The sequence below is a fragment of the Macrobrachium nipponense genome, chromosome 19, assembly GCF_015104395.2.
Source record: "Macrobrachium nipponense isolate FS-2020 chromosome 19, ASM1510439v2, whole genome shotgun sequence".
Taxonomy (NCBI): Eukaryota; Metazoa; Arthropoda; class Malacostraca; order Decapoda; family Palaemonidae; genus Macrobrachium; species Macrobrachium nipponense.
In genome coordinates, this window is record NC_061088.1 from 3,044,687 (window position 1) to 3,071,771 (window position 27,085).

Sequence of the window (27,085 nt, forward strand, 5' to 3'; positions counted from 1 at the left end):
TTTATCTTGGATCTTGCGTTAGGGCAGCACATGCGGGCAGCAAGACTTGGACATGTGACTCAGCCAAATCTGGAAAAATTCCCAGGTTAGGCACAAAATGAAATGAAGACTTCTTGCACAAGTTACAGTTATTCAATGTTATCTAGCACACTGGGGGAAGGAACTCTGGTGTTTACATGAGATATGCAATGAAGACTTAAGTTTCAAAAGGTCACAAGGGGAAGGCACATGCCCCAATGAGGACAAAGGGATTTTACTGTAGAAGTGATACAAGGGAGATTTGAAAATGAGATTAGCAAGAGTCGTCTTGGAGAAACAGAGCTGGTTGGGGTTTTGCACTTTCTAGACGTACCTTTAATCCTTGAGGATTGAACATGTGTCGTGATATGGGAAGGTGGTCCAACCAGCATGTTTGGACAAAGGGCTGACTTCCCGTCAGAGGAGAAAGGATACGGCTACCCTCCTGTAGTTACTGGTGTCGACTGAGAGAGAAGCTGGATGTTTTGGAATCGCATAGATTTCACACACAGCCTCCGGCATTGTCTGAAAAGTTACAAAACAACAACCAGTGAATTTGGAAGTGAAAAGAGGTCTTATGTTAGGAATCCCTAAAGCCCACATTGAGGCCTAGCTAATCCTGTGACCTACCTGTCTTACTCTAAGCTCCAGCCTAAACGGAAATTCCTTTCCCTCGGCCTACCTCTTGTTTCTCTCCCAAAATCAGCTGATTAGGAGAAAATGGCTGCTCGTTTAGAACTAAAATAAAACTGAATTATATTGTGAAGTCGAGGCATTCAATATATATATATATATTATATATATATATATATATATATCATATATATATATATATATACATATACTATATATATTATACTATAATATATATATATATATATATATATATATATATATATATATATATATATATATATATATATATATATATATATATGCATAAAGGAATTCCATGAGCAGCCTCATCATCGAACAGGGAAGGAAGGTGGTAGTTTGAAAATGTGGCCCTCTTACCAAACCACCATAACAATTCCCCAACAGCGGCACATAAAACTTTCATTTAAATTTTCAAAGCAGAACAACATCACAGGATAATATTATTTTGAACTGAATGCTACTACAAAAAGACACGATACTGTACTCACTTTGAAGTTATTTAGGAAACAGTTCGCTTGAAATTAACCGCTATCACCAAGAATTTAGAAGCAAACCGTTATGTGAATACTGTCAGTGACGTTAGCTAGACTGAGGGGACAGTCACCAGTTACACGCACACTCAAAGCTGGAGTTAAGGCAAGGCCTCTAATAGTTTACGGTTACCCTCGGTATATATATATATATATATATATATATATATATATATATATATATATATACATATATTGTACATGCATAGACATTTTGAACAACACCCAGGTCCAACCAAACGTACCGGCATAAGACCACACAATCCAAGGAAAAAGACAAGGACATGGCAGCAAGGACTGATTAATCCGAGGTATTTCGCACCTCTAGAATAAAGGATTCGGAGGGCATAAAACGGGATTATCACCCAATAACAGCCGCTGATACAGTTTTATCACCAATTATGGCCCACCCTCTTTTTTTTTTTTTTTTTTTTTTAAGTAATAGGGCCGAGGTGTTAAAACGTAGACCGGCCTCGTGAATTAGATCCATTACTCCGTGGACCGTTACGGTGGTCACAACTGTCGCGAAGGTAACGTTCACTTAGAATTTCCAGACTGTTCCTTTGGCGTGGTTAGAAAGACTCGTAGACTGCTCTTTTCTCCGCCTTCTTGTCTCTCTTGTCTCCATAACTTTGAAGCTGTCACGGGTCCTTTCTTCTTTTCTATTTAGTCCACATTTTTAAAAAGTTTTTTATTTTAGAATCATTTTCCATTTCTCTTTTAAACTTGCCCAGGTAATTCATCTATCTTCTATCGGCACTAAACTACTACTAAAGTTCAGTTTCCCTATTCCTTCACATTTATGTAGTCACCTTTTTCTGTTACTCTCTCTTTGGTTTATGTTCTGTTGACTTTGTGCACAAGGACTTTCAGCTGAAGATTTAAAGAACAAGTTAATTCCTCAATTTTTTATTCAGCTTTACTCTCCTATACAGTATAGAAGTTCTCATGCACCACTCAACAGCTGTGCGTGTGATGCCATTTTCCATGCAAGAATACCGATTTTTAGTAATTTCAAGTGCTTAATATTTGCGATTTATCAAATTAATGTTGAAAAAGGCAAACTTTACAACAAAATGGAGAGGTTTGGTCGAAAACAATATTCACACTTTGCTATAATTAGAGATATTTGAGTTATTGAGTATGATATAACTCGTAAGAAAAAATTACCATTCCACTGCTACATAATTTATTGGTATTTATTCCAGCCACTGTAGTTATTAGTTACATACGTGTCTGCTAATTAAAACTGACCAGTAGATTCTAAATATTTTTTTTATTGATCATACATTTGCCTATTTTTTACTTTTCTTACACTTATTGAAATTCAGGAGAGTGAATTTGGTAAGTAATTTTTGACAAGTACAAATTAAAATTACCTTACAATACTTTCTATGTATGCCAAAGGCAAGATAATCTGCCATTATCTCAAATTCAACAGCATATTCAAGATGGTTTTTTTACCTTCCATCACTTTTGAACCAATAAAAATACAATATAAATCTATTGTGCCATTACTGGTGAAGTATTCAGGATAATATCTTTCTCGTACCCATGACTATAAACGATTTTATAAATATTAGACCACTAAATTCGCTTTAGATCATTCATCTACTCATGAGTCGTTTTCATGTGGTTTGAATAATCTAATTTTAATAGTTTAATAAAATGGCTGAATTGAACTGAATATAGAACTTAGACCAAAGGCAAAGCATTAGGACCTTTGAGTTCATTCAGCACTGAAAGAAAAATGGACAGTAATAAACAGTTTGAAAGGTGTAACAGGAGGAAAGTGTAGCTGTTGAGCTATGAATTAATTGTTAGGAGAGGGTTGAGGAAAGTAAGATAAAAGAAAGGGAACAAGAAAGGAGGTGCAGTAAAAGGAACGACAGGGGTTGCAGCTAGGGGCCAAAGGCACGCTGCAAAGGACCTTCAGTAATACCCACAGTGGACCATACGAGGTGCACTGCTGACACTGCCCTCCTACAGGGGATAATAATGGAATACTGCTTCTTTCTCTCAACAAAACACACTAGCATTACCTGGTTGTATAATAATAATAAAGGATGCAAAAATTAAAGAAAAAAAGTGGAATGAAAACTCAGATAAAACTAAGTAAACATGATTTTATCATAATTTTTTTTTCAGATGAAGCTCCTTCATAGACACCTGGTGTTAGGACTGACAATCATCTTACTGGCAGTAATTACAGGTAGTTGTGACATAATCTTCAAGTTTTGGGTTTCACATTTTCTTGTAATGATAACGCTACAAATTCAGTAAGCACGTATATACAGGGACTGCCTGTATATTCGGCTAACTTTGACCTTAGATAAAATCAAAACTCCTGAGGCTAGAGGGTTGCAATTTTGTATGTTTGATGATTGGAGGGTGGATGATCAGCACACCAATTTGCAGCCCTCTAGCCTCCGCAGGTTTTAAGATCTGAGGGCGGACAAAAAAAATGCAAACGGACAGATAAAACTGGCACGATAGTTTTCTTTTACAGAAAATGATTAAAAATAAATAAAAATAAATACAAATATATAAAAACAGAAATATACAACAATAGATGAAATAAATGGAAGTAATCTATTGTCATCAATAACACGAATATAGGCTTGCGATGTAATTGAGTTCACTTGCACGATGTAATTAACCCTTTCAACAAAGTCCCCATTCCCTTGTACCTAGAAATTAAACTACCTAAGTTATATTTATTTGTAAGTTATGTAAGGGTGTTAGCTTTCCAATTCCTACAGCCTTTGCCTAAGAAATGAACGATACAGCAACTATATTACAATGTCACATTCCAAATATGTCAGTTCTTCATTCAGAAACAAGACGAATCAATGATGTTCTTACATAAGCAGATGAATCAATGGTGTTCTTCTATAAACAGACAAATCTAGCTTGAATGAAGAGGCTTATGATGTCCATTTGTGATTGATCTCGGTTTTCTTTTTTTTTTAATTGAATTTTTAGCTCTGAAATTGGGAAAATTTCTGTCTCCTCTTGACTTTGCAAAATGCAGCTCTTGCAAAAACGATATCATCCATTTTTTCAGATTACGCCGATGGCTTAGGATCGACAGATTCCAGCTCAGGAACGAGTGATTCCGAGTCTAACTCGGTAACATCAGATTCTAGTTCTGGAGCCTCAGAAGCAACATATTCTGGTTCTGGAGCCTCAGGAACATCAGATTCTAGCTCAGGATCGACAGATTCCAGCTCAGGAACGAGTGATTCCGAGTCTAGCGTTTCAGCAGATACCAGTGATTCCACGACAACGGAACCAGCCGAAGTGACCACTGAAAAGGAATTAGATAAGAAGCAAATATTGGAATATATCACAGCGAAACTCAATGAGACCACAGCCCTGCTCAAAAAACTCAGAGAAATCTTCTTCCCTGCAACTACAACCTCAGGGGATCCCACAGCTGGGGTTACAACCACAGAATACGTGACAACAGTACCTGGAGCTCCAACCACAGATGGAGCAACAACCAAAGAAGATGCGACAACAGTATCTGGAGCTCCAACCAAAGATGACGCAACAACCAAAGAAGATGCGACAACAGTATCTGGAGCTCCAACCACAGATGACGCAACAACAGGATCCTCTTCACCTACAGAAAAGCCAGCCGCAGCTGCTAAGGATCTACAAGCTGAGGGAATCGCTGACATTTGCAAAACTACAGATAATGCGGCTTGCAATGAACTGCAGATTGCAATGGACAGCGTTGAGGCTTTCACAGGGTCTTTTGATCCTACGGGAGAAGTCAGTGAGAGTGACCTGAAGAACATCACTGAGACTTCGAGCGGGTTAGACAATGCCGTGGAAAAGGTGAAAGACGATCCTAGTGGTGTTAACCCGGATGCCCTCAATACCAAAATCACCAATGTGGAAGAGGTAAATACAGTTTCTACTTTCTATATCACGCTCTGCGGCACATATATAAATCTGGCATAATACTATGCTACTGCACTCCTTGGTTATAAATTTACTGGTCTCTCTTATTTCACTTCTATCATGTTATTTGACCCTAATCTCATTGATGCCAAAACCTAAACTCCCTTCCACATTTTTAACAGTGGTGTTAGATTTTTTTTCTTTTCCATGGTGACTAAAATAGGTTTTCCGGGTTTCTAATCTAATTCATGACTGCAAAATGGCAATGTATATTTCAGTCACTAAAAGAGCCCCTCGTAACACCAGTCAAGCAACCTCTTCCCACTTTTACTCTATAGAAATCATTTTACCCTCGAATAGAGGATTCTACGGCAAAGCTTAGTGTTATTAGAACTTATAAATGAGAATATATAATTATATAGATAGACACTAAAATATACACTTAGTAACATAAGGGAGTGTGTACATGTGTAAGTGTTGTGTGTGTGTGTGTGTGTGTAAGAGAGAGAGAGAGAGAGAGAGAGAGAGAGAGAGAGATGAAGAATTTTACCAACACAGTGTCTCCATCTAGTGGGCATCTTCGGAAACACTTTAATATGGACATAAATAAATAATTATAGTATTCAACAGTTACTCGTATGATAACTATTATATTAAGAGTTAAATATAAAACTAAATTACTTTTTAAACTTGGGTGAATCAGCATAAAAATCAAACTTAACAAGGCCTGCCATAAAAAAAAGAATTTTTATTAAGCATCTAATAGGGGGTCGATTTATACTATTCAACATTTATACGCATATATCAGTTTCTGAAGAAATTAAAAGAATTTCTGAAGAAATGAAGTGAATTTCTGAAGAAATGAATTGAATTTCAGAAGAATTAAAGAGAATTTCTGAAGTAATGAAGAGAATTTCTGAGGAAATGAAGAGAATTTCTGAAGAAACGAAGAGAATTTCTGAAGAAACGAAGTGAATTTCTGAAGAAACGAAGAGAATTTCTGAAGAAATGAAGAGAATTTCTGAAGAAATGAAGAGAATTTCTGAAGAAATTAAGAGAATTTCTGAAGAGATTAAGAGAATTTCTGAAGAAATTAAGAGAATTTCTGAAGAAATAATGTGAATTTCTGAAGAGCTGAAGTAAATTTTTGAAGAAATGAAGTTAATTTCTGAAGAAATGAAGATAATTTCTGAAGAAATGAGGATAATTTCTGAAGAAATGAAGATAATTTCTGAAGAAATGAAGAGAATTTTTGAAAAAATTATGTGAATTTCTGAAAAATATCCCTTCACTTACGGAACATATGCAACTAAAGTTACTTATTAAAAAAACTGCCTCAAAAGTTTTTTTCTAAATCGCGAAAATCAAATGCATCCTGGTTATAGTTAAAACCTGCCTGCTTGTATTTTAAAAAACCATAACTATGATATATGGCAACCTTTTCTGGCTGAGGAAATGGCGTCTTATTTATATTTACAAACTTCCTCCAAGCACGGAGAACTGTTAGCACTTTTATATGAATAGAAACAAATCATATCCGGAGGTACTAAGCTCTAGTAGCAACAGTTATATATACACATGAGTGTGTGTGTTTAAGACGCGTCACTGCGGTCCTGAGTTCCGGTCTTCCGCGGTTCGAGCCCACGAGGCGACGAACCTACTTCAACATATATATGAAAATATAGTATTTCCGAATTTCCGAGGTAGAGCAAATTGGATATTAAACGACATTTGTAGCTCAATGCTTGTATATGAATCACTGTGATGGGATAACATTCATTTATATATATATATATATATATATATATATATATATATATATATATATGAAATTGTAATAGCCACAATGCCTTAGAAGTGTTTGACGTTTGGAGCTCAAGGCTTTATAGTGACAAGCGTATCCAAAAAAAGAGCAAAGAATTCGAGAAGTTAAGAGAACATTGTGGCTATTACAACTTTATATGCATCAGCTGAAAATGACCTGTAGATTCTATATATATATATATATATATATATATATATATATATATATATATATATATATATATATGCACACACACACACATATATATATATATACTTATATGATATATATATGATTTATATATATGTATGTATGTATATATATATATAATCTGCTTTCTGCCTACAGTCTATCGTTGAAGCCAAAACGAAAATCCAAAAGGCGATTGAAGAACTGGAAGCTGGTTCTGGAACGGACAACACAGTGGCCATCGTCCTCGGAACTCTGGGAGGAGTGTTGGCCGTGGGCATCATAATCGCCGTAGTCATTAAATACAAGAAGAAGAAGAAGAAGGCTTCTAAGAACAAGGTGAGATAAGCTTCGATCACTGGTGTTAAGACTAAGCTAAGAACAAGGTGAGAAAAGCTTCAATCACAGGTGGTGAGACTAAGCTAAGAACAAGGAGAGAAAGGCTTCAATCACTGGTGTTAAGACTAAGCTAAGGACAAGGAGAGTAAGGCTTCAATCACTGGTGTTAAGACTAAGCTAAGAACAATGTGAGAAAAGCTTCAATCACTGGTGTTCAGACTAGGCTAAGAACAAGGTGAGAAAGGCTTCATAAACTGGTGTTAAGACTGAGCTAAGGAAAGGGTAGTAGGCTTCATAAGCAGTTATAAACACTAAGCTAAGAACAAGGTGAGAAAAGTTTCAATCACTGGTGTTAAGAGTAAGCCGAGGTAAGAAAGGCTTCATATACTGGTATTAAGACTGAGGCAAGGAATTGTAAGAGAGACTTCAAAACTGGTGTAGAGAATACGCAAAGAAAAGGTAAGGAAGACTTCAAAAAGTGATATTAAGTCTAAGCAAACAGAAGTGAGATAGGCTTCGAAAACTGGTATTAAGACTGAGCAAAGCAAAGGTAAGATAGGCTTCAAAAACCGGTATTAAAACTAAGGTCAGAGAACCTTTGGTAAGTGGTATTAACACTGGTGAAACGAAAGCTTCAATAACAGGAATTAAGGCTAAGGTAAGAAACTTTTCAATAGCTGGTACTCAATGTGTTGGATAAAAACCAGTCAGAAACATTACCAGTAATAGGGAAATACCAACCAGAAAATTACCCACCAAAAAAAAGAAAAACCAGCCTAGAAATATTACCAATCAGAAAAATCACCAGCCAAAGGGAAATACAAGTCAGGGAAGGAATTACCCATCAACAAATAATTACCAGTCAGTGTAGCCGTCATCGAATAAATTACGTAACCTCCCTCCCCTAGCCTTTTCAGACAATGAAGATCTGTTAACCCGTTCACTGCTTATTCACAGATAACTTCATCTTTCTTTTCAGACAAACGAAACTCCTTAAAGGTATCTCGGTGGACGAGACGAAGAAGAAGAAGGTGATGGACGCATAATACATCAACGCTCAAACACTACGAAGAAAATGGTTATTGTAATTAATATTATTCCCTTAATAACGTCTGTGACGAGATATTTTGCATTCAAGAATGTTGGAAGCCTCTTTTATCATGTATTAAGAGATGTATTGTGTATTTACTACAGCGTAAAGTCTTCATTTACATGTATGCAATTTTGTACTTGCATAGTTTACAGTGCTGAGGTTACGAAAAAAAAAAAAGGCATTTTATAGTTTTTCGAAGTCAAGTAAACGTTTAGATTTATCTGTTCAGTGTTTTCAGGTTTATACACACACACACACACACACACACACACACACACACACACACACACATATATATTTATATATATATAATATATTATATATATATATATATACTATATATTATTATTTATATTATATATATTAATATATATAAGATATACACATACACTACAATGCATATATGTATGAATATAATACTGGTAACAAGCACTAATCTAATGAAGTAAAACTTGTTAAATGATAAGCACTCAACCTATCGATTTCTTAATATATTTGTATACGATTTGAAACTAAAATCCTTTACAAAACTCACATACCAGTAACAAAACAAAACAAAAAATATTCTGCCCTCCCCTCTTGGTCGTAGCTACAAGAAAGCGACTCGTTAAGACCTCTAAGTTCTCCAGCGTGATTCTATTGAATTAGTGTGATATATGTAAGAAGTTTATTAATAAAGATTATTCCGTTTATATCTTGCAAACCTCAATTAAGCACCAACAACTGTATTTATTTCTAAGTGACGGGTAACCGTGTAGCTTTATCTAGATAGACCAATCAGGAGAAAGTCACGAGCGAGGGAAAAAGAGCAGGTGCTGTGCTTTCTACTTTGTTCACATGACAAACCTCTGCTAGAAATGACGCAGGATAAGACGAACGGATTAAAAGTGATGCAGAGTCTGTGGCATCCTTTCACGTGATGGTTGAACGGGTGGTAGGCCGATAGCAGCCATTGGACCTATAACACTGAACTCTGTAAAATTACACCAGTCACCCAAAGGCTCCCAACTTTGGCTCTTGTGGTGGAAAGTTTGGTAGAAAAAACGTTTGAGCCACAAAGCGCTATCGTTCATTCATAGACGAAGAATGATAAAAGTCATTTTTGTCACTTAAAGCGTCCAGGATATATCAGACGACGCATCAGCAATCTGTGATGAGCTTCAGTTAGAGCAACCAAGGTGCCTCTTTAGACTCATAACCAAAACAACGCTCTTAGCTCCGAAATGATAAATAAAAAAAGAACAAAAAAATTAGTCAAATGAGCTTCATCGAAGTTCTTCAACTTCAACTCCAATCAAAAGATAGGAGAGAACCTTCTCGTATGAAATGTAGCAGATGCGTTCAAAATTATTATTATTTTTTTTATATTTTGAAGATAAGTTATCGCTTTGGAGATAACCAGTAAGGAAAAAGATCCAGGCGAGTTGGTCAAAGTGGTGAACCATGATAGGAAGAGCTAAGATTAAGGTGATATGCATTCTTCTTTAACGTCCAAGGGTATACATGAAGGGCCTCTTGTCAACAACTCCATCATCATATACATATGTATACGTAAGCGAATACCACAGGAAAATGACAAGCAAAGTTCAGTTGGGTACTGGACGTCTGTCTGTCACTTTCCTGTGGTATTCACTTATATACCGAAATCACGTGTACCTACTGTGATTTTTCAGTCATATATACATAAGTATATATGTAATATATATAATATCCATGTGTCTGCGTAATTTATATATATGCCTGTCATTTTCCTGTGGTATTCGCTTATATACTGAAGTCATGTGCATCTACTGTGATTTTTTTAAGCATGTTCGTGTGGGACTGTAATGTATGTTAATAAAAAGCATTCCTAGTGATGATTTCATTAGAAAAACAAACCAAATCTTTAAATTTATCAAAATTTCACGCTAATTCAATCTTCGGTTAATTCATAAAACGTTCAAAAGATTCTAAATGGTAGTACTACCAAACCACCGTAACAATAGTAACTCAACAGCGCCACATAAAACTTTCGTTAAAATTATCAAGGCAAAACAATACCACAGAATAATATTATTTTAAACTAAATAATGTCACAAATAGACACGATACTGTACTCACTTTTGAAGTTATTTAAGAAACAGTTCGTTTGAAAATAACCGTATCGCCAAGAGTTCAGACGCAAACCGTTACATTATTATATATTGTCAGTGACGTAAAACTAGACTGAGGGGACAGTCAGTCACCAGTTACACGGACGCTCAATTCAGGAAGCTAAGGCAAGGACTTTAATAGCTTACGGTTTCCCTCGGGCCTCGACATATATTATGGTTACCCTCCATATGCCTAAGAATAAAAGCGAAACCAGACATATCGTAGACTTGAAAACATGTGAGCCCTCCACGGCGAAACAGTGATTCACGTACGTACACAATTTCGCTGTGTCTGGTACTATAGTCGATTCACATCAACCATATTTGATGTCTAGGCCAGTCCTTTACGACGCTCCTGATTGGCTGTTGATAGGCCATCACAGGGCTGGTAATTCTCAGTCTCTCGAGAGAGTTCACATGAGGGATACGTCTTGCAAAAGTATCCCTAAGGAGAGGTGGAACATACATCCTACTGCCTATGTAAACTCTCGAGAGAATGAGTTTCCAGCTCTGTGATTGGCTTATCAACACCCAATCAGGTGCGTCGTAAAGGACTGGCCTAGACATCAAATGCACGGTTGATGTGAATCTACTATAGCCCCCGGGGTTCAAAACCGTTCAAATATATTTACCCCCTGGGCGATCAAATGTATCTATACTCTGTTTTTTTTTTCATCTGTCCATCTGCCTGTGGTGTTTGTGCATGGTAACACTGCATCTCGGGCTTTAAATAATATCCTATTTCGAATATTAACGGTGTAATTCGCATATAGTAAATTATTAAAACACTCTTCAGTTGCAAATGTACACCCAGATATCCTTTTAGTTACCTAAAACTTACACATAGCGTAACTATTGAAAGCTAGGGGCGCAGTGTTACCATGCGCGACAACCACAGGCAGACGGACAGATGGAAAAAAACAGAGTATAGGACATAGGTGCATTTCGCTATCTGCCTGTAACACACACACACACACACAGAAGTGATTCTCATCTAGGAGTCAGTTACCGTACAGGATGTAGTACTTCGAAAACCAAAAAGAGCTGTCTAGCTTACGAGAACATTGCATGAAATGTAACGTCTCGTTTTTCATGTATGGACATCGGCATCGTTGCTCGAGCACACAGTGACTCTTCTCTCTCTGCTTTGGAATCGCTAACTTATTACCCGTTATCAAATCCTACTTAGGTCAACAGAAGTCAAACCGGCTGTAAGTGATTGTACATATATAATATACGTGTATATATGCATATATATTATATGTGTGTGTGTAATATTAACCTGAAAATAACGCTGTCTGCAGGAAGAAAAATCTCACCCTCTCAGTGGTGATTGGTTGGCGATAATGTTGACAAGTAGGTAATCACCTGGACAAACTTTATACTAATCGTTACATTCCTTGATAATATTACTCATTCAACACAGCACACCTCTGCTTTCAATCATTACGTTGTTAATAATAGTAATAACAATAATAATAATATAATAATAATAATTACGATAACTAGTGGTACCCTCTTTCCTTTGTAAGGGCGTTATTTGATATATATATATATATATATATATATATATATATATATATATATATATATATATATATATAATAAGTATTATATATATATATACATATATATGTATATATATATATATATATATATATATTGTATGTAGATATGTACATATATATATGTGTGTGTGTGTGTCCTCATTGTAGAAGTTTGACAATTCACAATTCTCTTCATAATCACTGTAGCCTGAAAGTGATTTTTTACACCTTCAGAATGTATTATCCAAGACGTATTTAATTAAACCTTGCATTTTCTATCATTAGCAAGCCTGAACACGCAAACCAAGATAAGATATTATTAATATAAATTTTATCCTTAACTCCATGTCTAAAATTATCCTTAACTCCATGTTAAAGGTTACCCTTAACTCCATGATAAACTTTATCCTTAACTCCATGTTAAAAATTGTCCTTAACTCCAAGTTAAACTGAATCCTTAACTCCATGTTAAAAATTATCCTTCACTCCATGTTAACCTTTATCCTCAACTCCATGTTAGAATTATCCTTAACTCCATATTAACTATCCTTGACTCTATGTTAAAAACTATCCTTAACTTCGTGTTAAAAACGATCCTTAACTCTATGCGAAACATTATCCTTAACTCCATGTTAAAAAATATCCTTAACTCCATGTTAAACATTACCCTTAACTCCATGATAAAAACTATCCTTGACTCCATGTTAAACGTTACCCTTAACTCCAAGTTAAACTGCATCCTTAACTCTATGTTAAAAATTATCCTAAACACCAAGTTCAACTGCAGCGTTAACTCCATGTTAAAAATGATCCTTAACTCCATGTTAAACTGTATCCTTAACTCTATGTAAAAAATTATCCTCAACTCCATGTTAAACTTCATCCTTAACTCCATGTTAGAATTATCCTTAACTCTATGTAAAAAATTATCCTCAACTCCATGTTAAACTTTATCCTTAACTCCATGTTAGAATTATCCTTAACTCTATGTTAAAACTATCCTTGACTCAATGTTAAACTTTATCCTTAACTCCATGTTGAAAATTATCTTTAACTTCGTTTTAAAAATTATCCATAACTCCATGTTAAAATTATCCTCTCAACTCCAAGATAAAATTGTCTTTAACTCTATGATAAAAAATATCTTGAACATGTTAAAAGTTATCTTTAACTTCACGTTAAAAATGACTCATAATTTGGAGAGAGAGAGAGAGAGAGAGAGAGAGAGAGAGAGAGAGAGAGAGAGAGAAGCCAAGCGCGTACTCCAAGGCATTTCCCGCTATAATCTCCATGGAACCTGATAGACTTATAACAGTCATACTCATTGTTTTTCCAAGATAAAAAAAAAATAAGGCTGATAGATGCAGTGCACCTACTTTCTTTCATAAAAATGCGGAGATAATGAAAATGACGTTATCAGCGAATGCTAAGTGAATAATGAGAAGAGACACAGGGCCTCCGCCAGTAGGGCGACAGATTCGGACCGTCATGGTGAGTATGGCTGCCAGCTCTCTCGTTGCCTTTGGCAAATCCTTCCCCCACGGACGTTTTCTTTCATTTTATTCTATTTTGCCTTTTCTTGGCAGCAAGTTCGACGTCAGTCTGTCATTTCCAAAGGCTATTTTTTTATTTATTGTCTTTTGCATTTTCTTGGCAAGTTCAACGTCAGTCTGTAATTCCCAAAGGCTCCCTTTTTTTTGTCTTTTGCATTTTCTTGGCAAGTGCGAAGTCGATTTTCATAATTCCCATGATTATTTTCTTTTCTTCTCTCTTTACATTTTCTTGGCAAGTCGAAGTCGATCTAATAATTTCCAAGACAATTTTCGTTCATTTTTATTTTCGCAAGTTCGAAGTCGATCTTGTAATTCCCAAAGTTATTTTCTTTCCTTTTCCAGTTTTCTTTGCATGATCAAAGTCGATCTTATAATACCTACGGCTATAATCTGTCTTTTCATTTTCTCGACAAAATGGAAGTCAGTCTTATAAGTCCTTTGGATATTTTCTTTCTTTTTCATTTTCTTGGCAAAATTGAAGTCGATCTTATGACTCCCAACGCTATTTTCTTTCCCATTTCAATTTTCTTGGAAAAATCGAAGTCGATATTGACAGTGCTGGCGTGGAATCACGGGACTTCAATTTTACACCTGAGTGGACAAAAACGCCGTGTCGATTATGTGTAAGATTTCTCATGGACAAATGCCTCTGTTGGTTGGTTAAGTCCAGGATTCCACACCAGTCCACTCATTCCCTTGAAGTCCTTATTACCCTTTTTTTTATAACGTCTTGTATTATGCACAGTGTATAACATTACGTCTCAGTTTTTACATCACGATAAGTCATTTTTGCTTTGAAAATTCCATGATAGGTATTTTGTGTTAAACTCAGTTTTACATTTTGCATTTCATTATCAGCTTCTAACATCTTACATGCAACATTTTAAGTTTTCATATTGTGTTTTGTCTTTTAATACTTTTTTTTTACGACTTCTGCTTGGAGTTTTACACTCTACGCATGGCGGTTTACATTTCGTATTCTACATGTTTGAAAGTCCTTGCCATCGTCCTCTCGGGATAAAATAAATGGCATGGGTCTAGCAACCTCATCCCTAGAATCTTGCTACAACAAATTTACAGTATATACATGTGTATATTTACCGTATGCATCCTTTGCCCTCTGATCTGTCACTAAAAGGATCGATCTTTCCGGTTTTAGCTAGTCTTCAGGAATGCAGTTGCTAGACCCATGTCACTTTCCAGATTCCCAACTGCCGCTGCTAACAGCTGCAGAAGTGCTGCAAATGGGTAACAGTTGTATATGGGTGACATGCTGTTGGACCAAGACCCACAGACCTTACCGAAAACGACAGCAATGACGTGTGTTGACAATTAATGCTGAATTTGAGTGGAAATTGTTTAATTTAAATCGATAGCTGATTGATTAGCTGAGTGTTCTCTGGCGCATGACATCATATACGTCATAGGGTTTCGTATTTGTGTGAGAGTGGTATGGAGAGAGAGAGATAATCACTTTCTACAACCAGGCTAGAATTACAGAGAGAGAGAGAGAGAGACAGACAGACATACAGAGAGAATCTAAAATAACAGATTCGATTGGCAATAGCAGTCTCTAGCAACTGTCAGCATTTGCCGCCAAAATTAATCAATTTTTGGGAGATGACTTACATCGTCACAAGAAAACGAACTTGTACGAGCAATATTTCAGAAGCAATTTTGCACCTTGGGTGGAAACTTTCGAATCAAATGGAATAATATCATTATCAGTCTTAACATTTCCTCTTGCCGTGACTTTCCAGAACGTCTAGGGCACTACCATGGCCTAGTGTTTTGTTCGCCATCTTGTCATGGCATACAGCCAAAAAAGGGCACCAAGATATTGAGTTGGGTTGAATATAGAATTTAGACCAAAGGGCAAACACTAGGATATTGCTTTTGTTATTGCACAGGCTGGGTCCTTTGATGCAGAAGGCTGTTAATTCAGGGAGCATCACATAGACCTATCCATGTAACCAAGAAACGGGCTTAGACCTATCCTTTTTGGTTGATATTTTGATCAATGCGGACGTATGTTTATAAGACTATTGGTTGAGAGAGAGAGTAGCCTACATGAGGTATGCCTAGCCTAAGCTAAATCTTGTAAGTATCGTTTCATAGCAGTGAATGGAATAATTCTGTCCTAGACTCATGCAATATAACTCTGCCAGCAACAGTTAACAATGTTGGACGTGAACGTATTTGCATGCCTTAGATAAATAGTAAACATGCAAACAATACAATATTAAACAAATAACTCGCATACATTTGCATCGACATGATACAATGACCCAAGGCCTTGCAATGACCAAACCGCATCATAGACGGAACTGCAATTTACGAGTAGTAGAGTCAAACGCTTTCCAATGTTTTCCAAGATACTGTCTTATCTGTCTTTCGTCCTGTAATTTATTTCCCCGTTTTCTGTATTACTTCCTTTCTCGTCAATAACGATGTCTCACTTTCGTTGTCTTTCTCTTCAATTGCAGGCGAAAGTCAACCAGAGCCACCTCCTCCTCGCGACGGTTTTCCTGGTGCTGGGAACCGTCGTTCACGATGTCAGCACAGCCACAGTGAATAAAGGTATCGTTTATCACTACTTTTATGCTTAGCAAGGTTTTTCAATCGCTTTTCCTTTTAAATATAAACACGACTAAGATGCAGGAGCTTTAAAACGTTCGTAAAAATCAAATTTAACATAAGTATGTCCAGTTTTAAATAAATTGATCACGTGATTCATTTGTCCCAGTGTTTGCCACATTTCCTCACCAGACTCCCAATTTCGTGTAAATTTTACATTAATTCAACCCTCGGTAAATTCTAACGTATATAAAACGGTATATAGTATATACTTTCCTTCACAATCTAAAGATCATTTGTCGTAAACTTCCTTTTTTTGCATTTAATAAACAATTTAATTAGATTTGAGTTACCTTAATTAGATGGAAGCCTAAAACTGTCACTCTGTTATTGTTGGTATTCGACGAGTCAATCAAGACATGGCTCGATCGATTTCTGATGCTTCATCGGCGTATACAACCATTTTTTGATGGCTCTTTATTCGGTCATTATCATATAAACAGGTGTATAAATAGGCAAATGACCAAGAATATAGGTCAGTGAATCATATAAGAAAATATTATATCTGACCACAATAAACCTTAGTTAAATAGAGTGTGGACATTTTTTCCACAATTGGTAGACAGACCGTCAAATGAAGACCCCACCTCTGCACAAGATCAAGCGTTCTAAATAGGCCTACATCAAAGCCGTGCCATTTCCCGTCTAATATATGTCAGTTCTAATCACTGTCGAAGTTTAAAGCAGTACAGGAACGGAGTATAATAACCTATTGCGCCTCTGTTGACTTTAGCAGTAATTTAAATCAGTGGTACCGAGTTGAAGAGAGCGGGTCGCAGCCAATGGAGACGGGGAGGAGCCTAGCGACCTCATTCTAACACCTGACGAACCAGAGGGAGAAGGCGTTATATATATATATATATATATATATATATATATATATATATATATATATATATATCATATATACATATAGTATATATATATATATATATATATATATATACACACACACATATATATATAGTATATATATATATATATATATATATATATATATATATATATATATATACAAACCTTTTAGAAAACTGTGTAGTACTCAAGCTGACATACGAAGGAGCAAGACTTAACGTTATTAAATCGTCAAGGCATCATGGCATATATAACCTTTTTAGCGTTGACTCCAAAACATAAACGTAACCTGAATCAAAATTCAATCCTAAGCCAAACAATCATTATTAACAGTAGTACTACTGTACAGTTTTGGAGGCAAAGCCTTTCTTTTCACTACTACTCCTACCACCTTGACCAAGTCAAGCTTCCGGTCGTTGCAATTCAAAAACCCTTGGCTGACAGATATTCTGATCGACTAACATCGTTCCTGCGCCATCAAAGAAATTTCATCTCAAACTTCCAACAATCACAATGTTACCACGCGTCCCTACAGTATTTCTGACACGAGCTTTAGATGAGATATGTGTGAAATGTATCCCATAGACCGATAGGCCTCTTACTGGTGCGCAATAGGAGCAACTTCTGAAACAAAACTGAAACCAAAAGTACTGTTCAAAATGAAAAAAGTTGTTAATGGACATCGTCAGTTTTGAGTAACCTTTAAAATAAGGTCTATTTACCTATAGTGGCTGTGCTCTGCCTGATGTTACTAGGCTGATATGGTACTAAGGATTTGAGAGAACCCTTGTATTCTTCTTTCGAGATAGGAGTATAATAACTTCAAACGAGAAGGTTAATGGAGTATATTAAATCTCGGCGAAGGTTCCGAGTACAATTTACCACCACAAAACAAGCATAAAAACTAGACCGACTGCCAACGAAAATGGAATACACCGGACCGGATGACTTAGACTTACTTCACACAAAGCCAACTCTCGACAATAACTTACCGAAAATCAACATCACATACAGCGACATTTTTCATATTACTTTAGAGTAATGTATAACTAATATACATTTGAACGTGAAACTAGCACCATAGTTGGCGAGGAAAATAGTTCCCTCGTGAAATATTTAGTTAATCACGTGACGCGGTGACGTTAATTATGGCTTCAATATACGATTCGTGACTGAGTACCGACTCAAGCTCAATATCATCCATTTGATTGTTTTACAGTGGATTATTGTAGGTTCCCAGTAAGATAAAAACGCAAAGGAAAGCTGTCTAACCTACCTCAAAATAACAGCCTTAATTGCTGCATCTTCTCAGCTTATCCGTATAGTCGGGGTATAGCTGTTTTTATCAACCATCCTGCAGCTGTTTTTGTCTTGAACGGTTCGCTTCACGGGGCTTGGGAGAAGCACCGAGTTGGGTGGACTGTCAGGCCCCCGTCCCCCAATCCCCCCCTGGTGGGTAGATTAAAATGACTAACATTTCAGCAAACGACATTAACTAGCATATACTTAAGATTTGCCACAACTCACCTGAAGATGCAATGCATTCCTACCCTGAAACCAGAGACATAGCTATACCCTGAAACGATTCACCTGGTTGAATTGAATATAGAATTTAGGCCAAAGGCCAAGCACTGGGGGACCTATGAGGTCATTCAGCGTTGAAATGGAAATGGACAATAAAAGGTCTGAAAGGTGTAAACAGGAGAAAAACCCTCGCAGTTGCACTGTGAATCAATTGCTAGGAGTGTGTGGAAAGTAAGTCGGAAGAAAGAGAATATGAAAGGAGGTACAGTAAAGGGAACGAAAGGGGTTGCAGCTAAGGGCCGAAGGCACGCTGCAAAGAACCTCTAGGTAATGCCTACAGTGCACCGCATGAGGTGCACTGATGGCATTAGCCCCTTACGGGCGATTCACCTTGTATATATTTATGTTTTTGTGTTATTCATTTTTTTCTGATAACTGATTTCTTTCCGTGTTTCCTAGAGTAACTTCTTTTAATAATAATAATAATAATAAAATAATACTGATTTTTCTTGAAAATCTAGAGTTGTCAGCAAAGGCAAACAATAGGTAATCCATTCATAAATATTAAAGCAGAAAAAAAAAAATACGTGACACTTGATTATAGTACTATGAACAAAAACTATCGTAAACTAATGAAGAATATTTGTCTTGGGGGATTGATTATAAAAAAAAAAAGCCACACTCACACGAGTGCTAGGAATCGTCTACGGGTCTTATAGAGATATTCAGTTAGTGCATGTATATTTCTGATATTGTAAGTTTGAGCATTCCAAAGATATAATATTACAACGGCATTGTGAGTCATGCTGAATATAGTACGAAAATTGACGCCAGATCGATTTCAAAAATCACTAAAATAATGAACACTCTCTCTCCATCACATACACACACCTAGTAGCGGATTTAAGGGGGGGGGGGGCGGTGGCCCCTGGTTATGTGGTCACCCTACATGGATATGAGTAATAGAACATTGTTTTCTTTCAATAAATCATTATAAGTAGCAAAAACAATTTGCTTAGGTAATGATTAATTCAACAACAAAAACAACTGTATGTGTACACATATAAATATTCATATATATATATATATATATATATATATATATATATATATATATATAATATATATAATACATATATGTGTGTGTGTACTGTGTGCATATATAAGATAATCCTAAGTGCCACCAATGAAGGAAGCTACGATGCATTTATTTTATTTTTGTAGAACGAATAAAAATTAATGGAATTGTTTAAAAAAAAAAAAAAAGAAAAAAAAAAAAAAAGTGTTTAAAGTTTTATGTAAAGTCAGAGCTAAGAATGTCATAACATTTGATTTTGGAACATATATTAGGGCTTGTGCCTTGTATGATAAGGCGCCCTATGAGGTAATGTTAGACTTGCGATAATCTATACGCTAAGTCGGTTGGTATTGCACTTCCATCTTCAATGGAGTGTCTGGGGTTTTGTAGATCACTTACGAAGTCGGTATTATCTTTACGACGATGTGTTAAACTCATGGTTCGGTGAGGTTCTTGTAGAAAACACTAAGTATAAAAAATTATATATTCTTCTGAAGTTTTACATGGTGAAGATCAGGTATGATTGTACAAGTCTTCTAATAACGATAGCTTGATCGCTTCTGCCAATGATGATGGCTAATCCTATTCCTCTACATGATAAAGCTTAGGTAAAGAGGTACAGGTCTTCTAATGACGATAGCTAACTCTGTTCTGCCTGTCTACCATCTCTGTTACAAGTTATGAAGGAACAGACAGTAGTTCGAACATATGAACATACTATCAGATGACATAGTTACATACGAACACACAATCAAATGAGACACGCTACAGACCACGTAGGCCGCTTGAGCTATAGGTCACGGTGTTTGTCTCAAGCAGGAAGCTTGGACTAAAGTTTATAAACAATTGAATGACTACGGGTGACGGCATGTTATCTTAGCCTACATACTTATTGTATACGTCATCTTTAGCGTCTCTAGTCTGATCACATTCCTGCAAGCAATCTTTTATATATATGGACTAACATTCCATATTTTTATTATGTAAACACTTACACATAGAGTTAGAAAGATAGGAACGCTGCAAATATATTATTAGCAGATTTTATATCTGGTACGGCTACAAATCTGGGTTTTTGGTAAATGATCCGCACTTAATTATTTTAATAAGAGAAAGTATATACAGAAATAGGTATGTATTGGGTAAATCATTTAAAAACATTTATTCTCTTTTTGCACGTAGTTATTTGGAATTGTAGTATATACAGGTTAATATGTATGTGAAATGAGTATGTATTTACAGTGTATAGGTGTATGTATGTATATACATAGTAAATTCAAGTATGTTGAGCTATAAAAAAAATATAAATAATTTTATTGATTCTGTACCTAAATTACATAATTGTATATGTATTCTGTACATAAATAACATATATTGTATATGTATTTAGTGTAAAATTACCTTTAAAGTGTATTTGTTTTAAATAAAGGAGAAGAAAAAGGATTCATCTGAACCTTGAAGTTTCGTGTAGGCTACAGAAGTTTTGCAAAAGTTGACAGCCTCAAAAATGTCCCATTTCCAAAAACCATATGTATCGTGACATTTAACAGGGTCTTCATAACATTTCATGCTAAAACTGTCGTGATGTTTGCTTAAAACTGGAAAAAGTTTCATTTCCAGGACTTTTGAAACCTTTGCCTAGGCCATGATAGTGTTCATTTCCAGGACGAAGGGCTTACACTGGAAAATGGCCAATTTAATCTTAAAAATAAATGCTACGCAACAACGAAAACAAATACAGCAACATTTATAAATTATAGTTCTTTGTCAAAACAAACTTCTTAGATTAGAAGAATCATATTCTTAAGTGTCTGTTTGAAATACATAACACCTTTAAAACATATCCACTTTTTATACTAAAATCATATCTACCAAGCTAACCTACCAACGCTATTTAAATTTAACTTTTCTAACCTTACCTCACTTCCTTACCTAACCTAACCCACCTTAACTTTATCTAGTCTGACACTTGCATTTACCCTGCCTCACATTATTTTACCAAAACTAACTTTATATTATCAACCCTTTCCAAATATAAAATGGTTTTGCCTTAACTAATCCTATTTTAGAACATAACTTTTACTAACCTAACCTAACCTCATGCTGCCTAGCCTAGCCTTTCAGACATCATTACCTACATCTTGAAATATATCCAAACCAATTAGCAAAACAGGTACTACCAGTATAAAAGGAAGAAGCTAACAACATTTCCTTCTTCAGATTCTGCCTGAATGAGTAAGTATACTACCTCCCTCAAAAGTTTGGAGTACTTTGGTAAACTGAAGTTATCTTTTTTGTCCCTATTCCAGATTTGGAAGCATTTATTCAAAAGTCATCAAGAATGATAGCAGCACCTTTCCCTTCAAAATCTGGAGCTCCTGGAAATGATGGAACAACACCACACAACCCAACCACAGCAGCGACTGAAATGACAAGTGAAAAACTTTCAACAACAGCAGCGACTGAAACGACAAGTGAAAAACTTTCAACAACAGCAGCGACTGAAACGACAAGTGAAAAACTTTCAACAACACAGCGACTGAAAACGGACAAGTGAAAAACTTTCAAACAACAGCAGCGACTGAACGACAAGAAAAACTGAAACGACAAGTGAAAAAACTTTAACAACAGCAGCGCCTGAAACAAGTGAAAAACTCCCAACAACAGCAGCGTCTGACACAACTGGAAAAATTTCAACAACAACAGCTGCCCCTCAAACGACAACTGAAGCTTTACCAAGTGACGACATCTGGAAGGAAATTGAGAAAGAGCTAAATGAAATCACTGATACGCTGAATGAACTCAAAGAATTCGTAGATAATCCAGTTACAACAACGCCAGCAGTACCTACTACAATGACCGAGACGCCAGAACCTACAACAACGCCAGCAGTAACTACTCCAACGACCGAGGTGACAGAAACTACAACAAACCCAGCAGTAACTACTCCAACGACCGAGGTGACAGAAACTACAACAAACCCAGCAGTAACTACTCCAACGACCGAGGTGACAGAAACTACAACAAACCCAGCAGTAACTACTCCAACGACCGAGGTGAGTGCAGAACTACTACAACAACGCCAGCAGTAACGACTCCAACGACCGAGGTGACCAGAAAAACTACAATAAAAACCCAGGCACGAACCTGTTGAAGTCGAGGGACAAGAAAAACAACCACTTAAAGCAAGGCAGATGATTCCACCTCTCTATTTCCTCAGCAAAATCGACTTGGGGATATTCAAGGAAGAGCAGAAAATATGCAAATTAGACGACCCGGCTGATCTCTGCGAACGGTTAACATCGGTCCTGAAAAATGTCGAAGCTATTGGCAACAAAATTCCAGACCTGGACGAAGCTACAATGAATGATCTCAATATCGTTAGCGGAAACAAGACAGAGCTGAAAGACGTGAGCAATAGTATGCACGAAAATCCGTCTTTCGTCACGGTTAATCTGGACTCTGACGTATTTGACTCACGCGTGGAGACTGTAAATGAGGTAAGAAGCTACTTATTCACGCAAATGTTACGTGTTACTCTTATTTTCACCGTTCAATATGCGTACACGGTGAACCTAAAGTGAAAGAAAACGGAATAGGCTACATAACCATGAGTTAGAGATAATAATAATAATAATAATAATAATAATAATAATAATAATAATAATAATAATAATAATAATAATAATAATGCGAGTATATCCCTTTTTCGACATATATAATATTCGTACTTAGAAACCCTCCCATTTAATAATGCATCACTGAAATTTGTCCTTGTACTTGAAGTTTGGAAGTTGCAGAACTTTCGTTTTGTATAATGCAATGTTTACATTGCGTCTTACACATCCACGCGTATTTTACTCTTAAGGTGCTGTCACACTAGCGAAATTTCCGTTGACTTTTGATTTTGACGTCGACTTTTCATGTTTTGACGACGACTTTTTGGTGTCGTAGTCATGAATTTTGAAAACGGTACCGATCGAATTCAACCCATCGCTACCGTCGACTTTATTGTTTGTGTATATCTCGGAGAGCGCGCATTTCGAGTCATCAGATGCAAGATGGAGTTCTTGGTACAGTGGACAAGGTTGCCAGAACAGTTTTTTGTCGAAGATATGGGGAAGAAACGATGCTTATGGGACCATAAGCATCTTAGTTTTATGAAAAAGGGTCTTAAATGAAAAAAATTACCAAGAGATCACCATGGGACTCAGGGAAAACTTTCCTAAACTTGCTGATCTTTATACAGATAAGCATGCTTTATCGTGAATATCAGATTGTTATATAGCCTAGGTGTGCTCTCATTGTTTTTTTTTTATTAGCAAATAATATAAACAAAAATCTTTAAAACTATTGCAGTGTTTCTCTCGCTTAATTTATAATACAGTCTGACTGTGGTTGTGTAAAAAGGTTACGAATAGCCTATCTAGGCTAGGCCTAGCTTATTTTTTTAAACAAAATTTTTCACATCTTTTTAACCAGGACGAACCCAAAGACTTTTTTTTTTAATTCTACGCAGCATCATTAAACACATGCAAGCACAACCCACTAGTTGCTTTGCGTTATAAAGCATAGTTGTTTTATCATTCCGGGAAGTCACAGCTCAGATGGTTTGTTTACGTTTTGACGACGACAACCAAGTATGAAGAAGAACGTGTGTGACAACCAGAGTACGGAATGACGTCGACTTCTTTGGAAAGTCGACGACAAACTCAGAAAAAGTCGACGGAAATTTCGCTAGTGTGACAGCGCCTTAAGCTGTTTGTTTTAAATCCTAAACATTACCATTTTTTTTCTTTTTGCAATGAATAGCTCAGAAAGTAGAGATGATGATGCCACTCAACTTATTTTTTCCGAATCTCAACAAATATTAACAAGACTATTCCCCTAGATTCAAGACCGGCTTACAACAGTATTTCAGTAAACTTGAATTTCAGACAATTGCAGCTGCCATAGATGACATCGATAGTAAGCTGTCTGAGACCGACAACACCCTGGCCATCGTGCTGGGTACAATCTTTGGAATCCTGGGAGTCGCTCTCATAATCGGCGCCATCGTCATGTACCGCAAGAAGAACAAACGTAAACAGGTAAACGCACGATCAATCAAGTAGAAATATTTTGTGATATCTCGGTAACTAGCCTAGAAACTTCTTAAATTTTCGGCCTTATTGTTGCTGAAGATGGTAGCTATAATGGGCAAGAGTTAAAATAAACATTTTGAAGTGCTATAAAGTAAAGTAAAACTAGATACAAATAAAGTCGTAAACAACAAAGGAATAATAAACTAATAAAGCTTTACACATCATGAGTTATGAGACCATAAAACTTTTTTTTCCATCTGTCCATCCGCCTGTTGTGTTTGCGCATGGTAACACTGCGTCTCGGTCTTTAAATGATATCCTATTTCTAATATTAACGGTGTAATTCACATACAGTAAATTATTAAAACGCTTTTCTGTTGCAAATGTACTCCCAGATATCCTTTTATTTACCTAAAACTTACACATGGCGTAACTATTTAAAGCCCGGGACGCAGTGTTTACCATGCGAAAACACCACAGGCGGATGGACAGATGAAAAAAAAAAAAAACAGAGTATAGTGTAGTGTGCCCGACACTGTTTGTGGAGTGAGTGCTCAGCGCTGTCTTCCCAGGCATTGATCAGAGGGCGATATTTATACATCTGTTTCTAGCAGATGATAGAAGTCGGTATTTCAAACCATCGAGAATCTTGTCTTTGTCAAACACCTTCTCGTAGCATCTGAACAAAACGGCGTGTACAGTCAGCCTAAAACATTGTATCGTCCTAAAACATTGCACACTGTCCTGATTCTTGAAGTTTTTTTTTCATTATTTTAATGTCTTTACATCAGTTTGAAAGCTAATTTGATATTCAATAGCCTTGAAGAAATGTTTAAAATAAATACGATGAGTATTCAGGAATAACAGGTGAGATATTTCGGAGAGAACTAACGTATTATTGATTTTTTCTTTCCAGGGTACGAGCATGAACATGGAGAGGAACGTCAACCCATCCTCTAGGCACTCCAGCCAGTCTGGAGAATAGTCTTAGATAATTCGGAAGCAAGAAAGAAACCAAAACTCATAAAGAGGTTTTTCACGTCTTGAATTTCTAGAAGCTTAATACAAAAATGATTCATTTTGCTTAAAACACGGGACAATTAACTAACAGACTGTTAATTTTGGGATCATGAATGAAAGAAATTAGTTCATAAGGTACGTTTCTTTATAGAAAGATAATTTAAACAACAGGGGACTAGAAATAAGTATTAGATATATATACGTAAGGTGTGTTGGAATAAAATAACAAGAGTAACACTTTTTTTTTATCCTTTACCATTTGGAAATGTATTTATCACGAAAAATGGTTAGGTTTTTATGCTGCTTTTTTATTTTTTTTTTTTTACTTACCGCCCGCAAAAAAAACACACAATTTGTTTGCTTTTCTATTTGTTTTTCTGTAATTTTTTCGTCCATAAAGTTTACCAGTTTTTCATTTTTTTTTTACCTTTAAAAAGGTAACTATAAACTTCTAATGATGTTTTGTCCTTGCTCTGCCTATTAAAAAACGTATAATTATGTTAAAGATTATTACAGTACATTAGTTTTCATTTTTTTAATTCCTACTTTTATACAATGGGCACTGCTACTTTGTGTTACAATTCAATTCAATCTTACATAGGCCTATCCATACATACATGCATTACTGAAAAAAAAACAAGGTTCGAACGTGAATTCGTATACTGATGATGACGTGCCAGTTTATATATGTATACATATATATATATAATATATATATATATATATATATATAATGTTATATATCATGCGACCACTTTCAGAAATATGCCACGAATTAAATAACATGTATAGTTTGGTTAGTGATGAGGTTGAGAGTGTGCACTGTAGACCTAATTAAATGTTGGGGTTTCTCTTTCTCTTAGATCTCTGTAGCAGCCCAACCACTCCAACAAAACTTGTTCCTCTTTTCACAGTCTTAAGAGCTGAATGGCCCAAAGTAGTACTAGTACTGCACCACCGATTGACTTGACAGTCTAAAGATCTTATCAAATCAGTCACACAAACAAACACGCTCAGAGGACGAAGCTGCGTTGAAGAGCAAAGCCATTTACAGTGTGATAAGTTATAAGTTGGTCGTCCGTGTGATGTAACTTATCCTAAGCTAATGGTTTA

The 27,085-nt window shown here is 36.0% G+C and overlaps 2 protein-coding genes and 1 long non-coding RNA gene across 5 annotated transcripts; 2 read left to right on the forward strand and 1 right to left on the reverse strand.

The window, feature by feature from the left end:
- The first annotated feature begins 1,641 nt into the window (after positions 1 to 1,641).
- Positions 1,642 to 8,836, forward strand: LOC135213656 (uncharacterized). Its single transcript, XM_064247709.1, has 5 exons — positions 1,642 to 1,735; positions 3,354 to 3,417; positions 4,273 to 5,117; positions 7,270 to 7,449; positions 8,429 to 8,836. Exons 2-5 carry the CDS (start codon positions 3,354 to 3,356, stop codon positions 8,444 to 8,446), a joined length of 1,107 nt encoding a protein of 368 aa, XP_064103779.1. The 5' UTR covers positions 1,642 to 1,735; the 3' UTR covers positions 8,447 to 8,836.
- Positions 8,837 to 13,593: 4,757 nt separating this feature from the next.
- LOC135213669 (uncharacterized) lies at positions 13,594 to 26,207 on the forward strand. 3 transcript variants are annotated; one of them, XM_064247750.1, is made up of 8 exons: positions 13,595 to 13,712; positions 16,261 to 16,354; positions 22,178 to 22,281; positions 22,360 to 22,394; positions 22,492 to 22,763; positions 23,016 to 23,368; positions 24,806 to 24,958; positions 25,869 to 26,207. In XM_064247750.1, exons 1-8 carry the CDS (start codon positions 13,659 to 13,661, stop codon positions 25,935 to 25,937), a joined length of 1,134 nt encoding a protein of 377 aa, XP_064103820.1. In that variant the 5' UTR covers positions 13,595 to 13,658; the 3' UTR covers positions 25,938 to 26,207. The 3 variants fall into 3 exon arrangements, with proteins under 3 accessions (XP_064103804.1, XP_064103820.1, XP_064103812.1); XM_064247734.1 differs by having other exon boundaries at positions 13,594 to 13,712; positions 22,178 to 22,394; XM_064247742.1 differs by having other exon boundaries at positions 22,178 to 22,377; positions 22,511 to 22,763.
- On the reverse strand, positions 22,527 to 23,151 carry LOC135213696 (uncharacterized). The gene is made up of 2 exons (XR_010314185.1): positions 23,016 to 23,151; positions 22,527 to 22,907 (listed from the first exon to the last, which is right to left on the reverse strand). It is a non-coding gene; the product is annotated as an uncharacterized LOC135213696 (long non-coding RNA).
- Positions 26,208 to 27,085: the final 878 nt, after the last annotated feature.

Bases quoted from the DNA above. Each gene is read 5' to 3' on its own strand.
- LOC135213656 (XM_064247709.1), top strand. From the start codon at position 3,354: ATGAAGCTCCTTCATAGACACCTGGTGTTAGGACTGACAATCATCTTA. The intron at 3,418-4,272 runs GTAGTTGTGACA...CCATTTTTTCAG, and splicing joins CTTACTGGCAGTAATTACAG to ATTACGCCGATGGCTTAGGA. The intron at 5,118-7,269 runs GTAAATACAGTT...TTCTGCCTACAG, and splicing joins AAATCACCAATGTGGAAGAG to TCTATCGTTGAAGCCAAAAC.
- LOC135213669 (XM_064247734.1), top strand. From the start codon at position 13,659: ATGAGAAGAGACACAGGGCCTCCGCCAGTAGGGCGACAGATTCGGACC. The intron at 22,764-23,015 runs CTACTCCAACGA...CCAGGCACGAAC, and splicing joins TACAACAACGCCAGCAGTAA to CTGTTGAAGTCGAGGGACAA. The intron at 23,369-24,805 runs GTAAGAAGCTAC...CTTGAATTTCAG, and splicing joins GCGTGGAGACTGTAAATGAG to ACAATTGCAGCTGCCATAGA.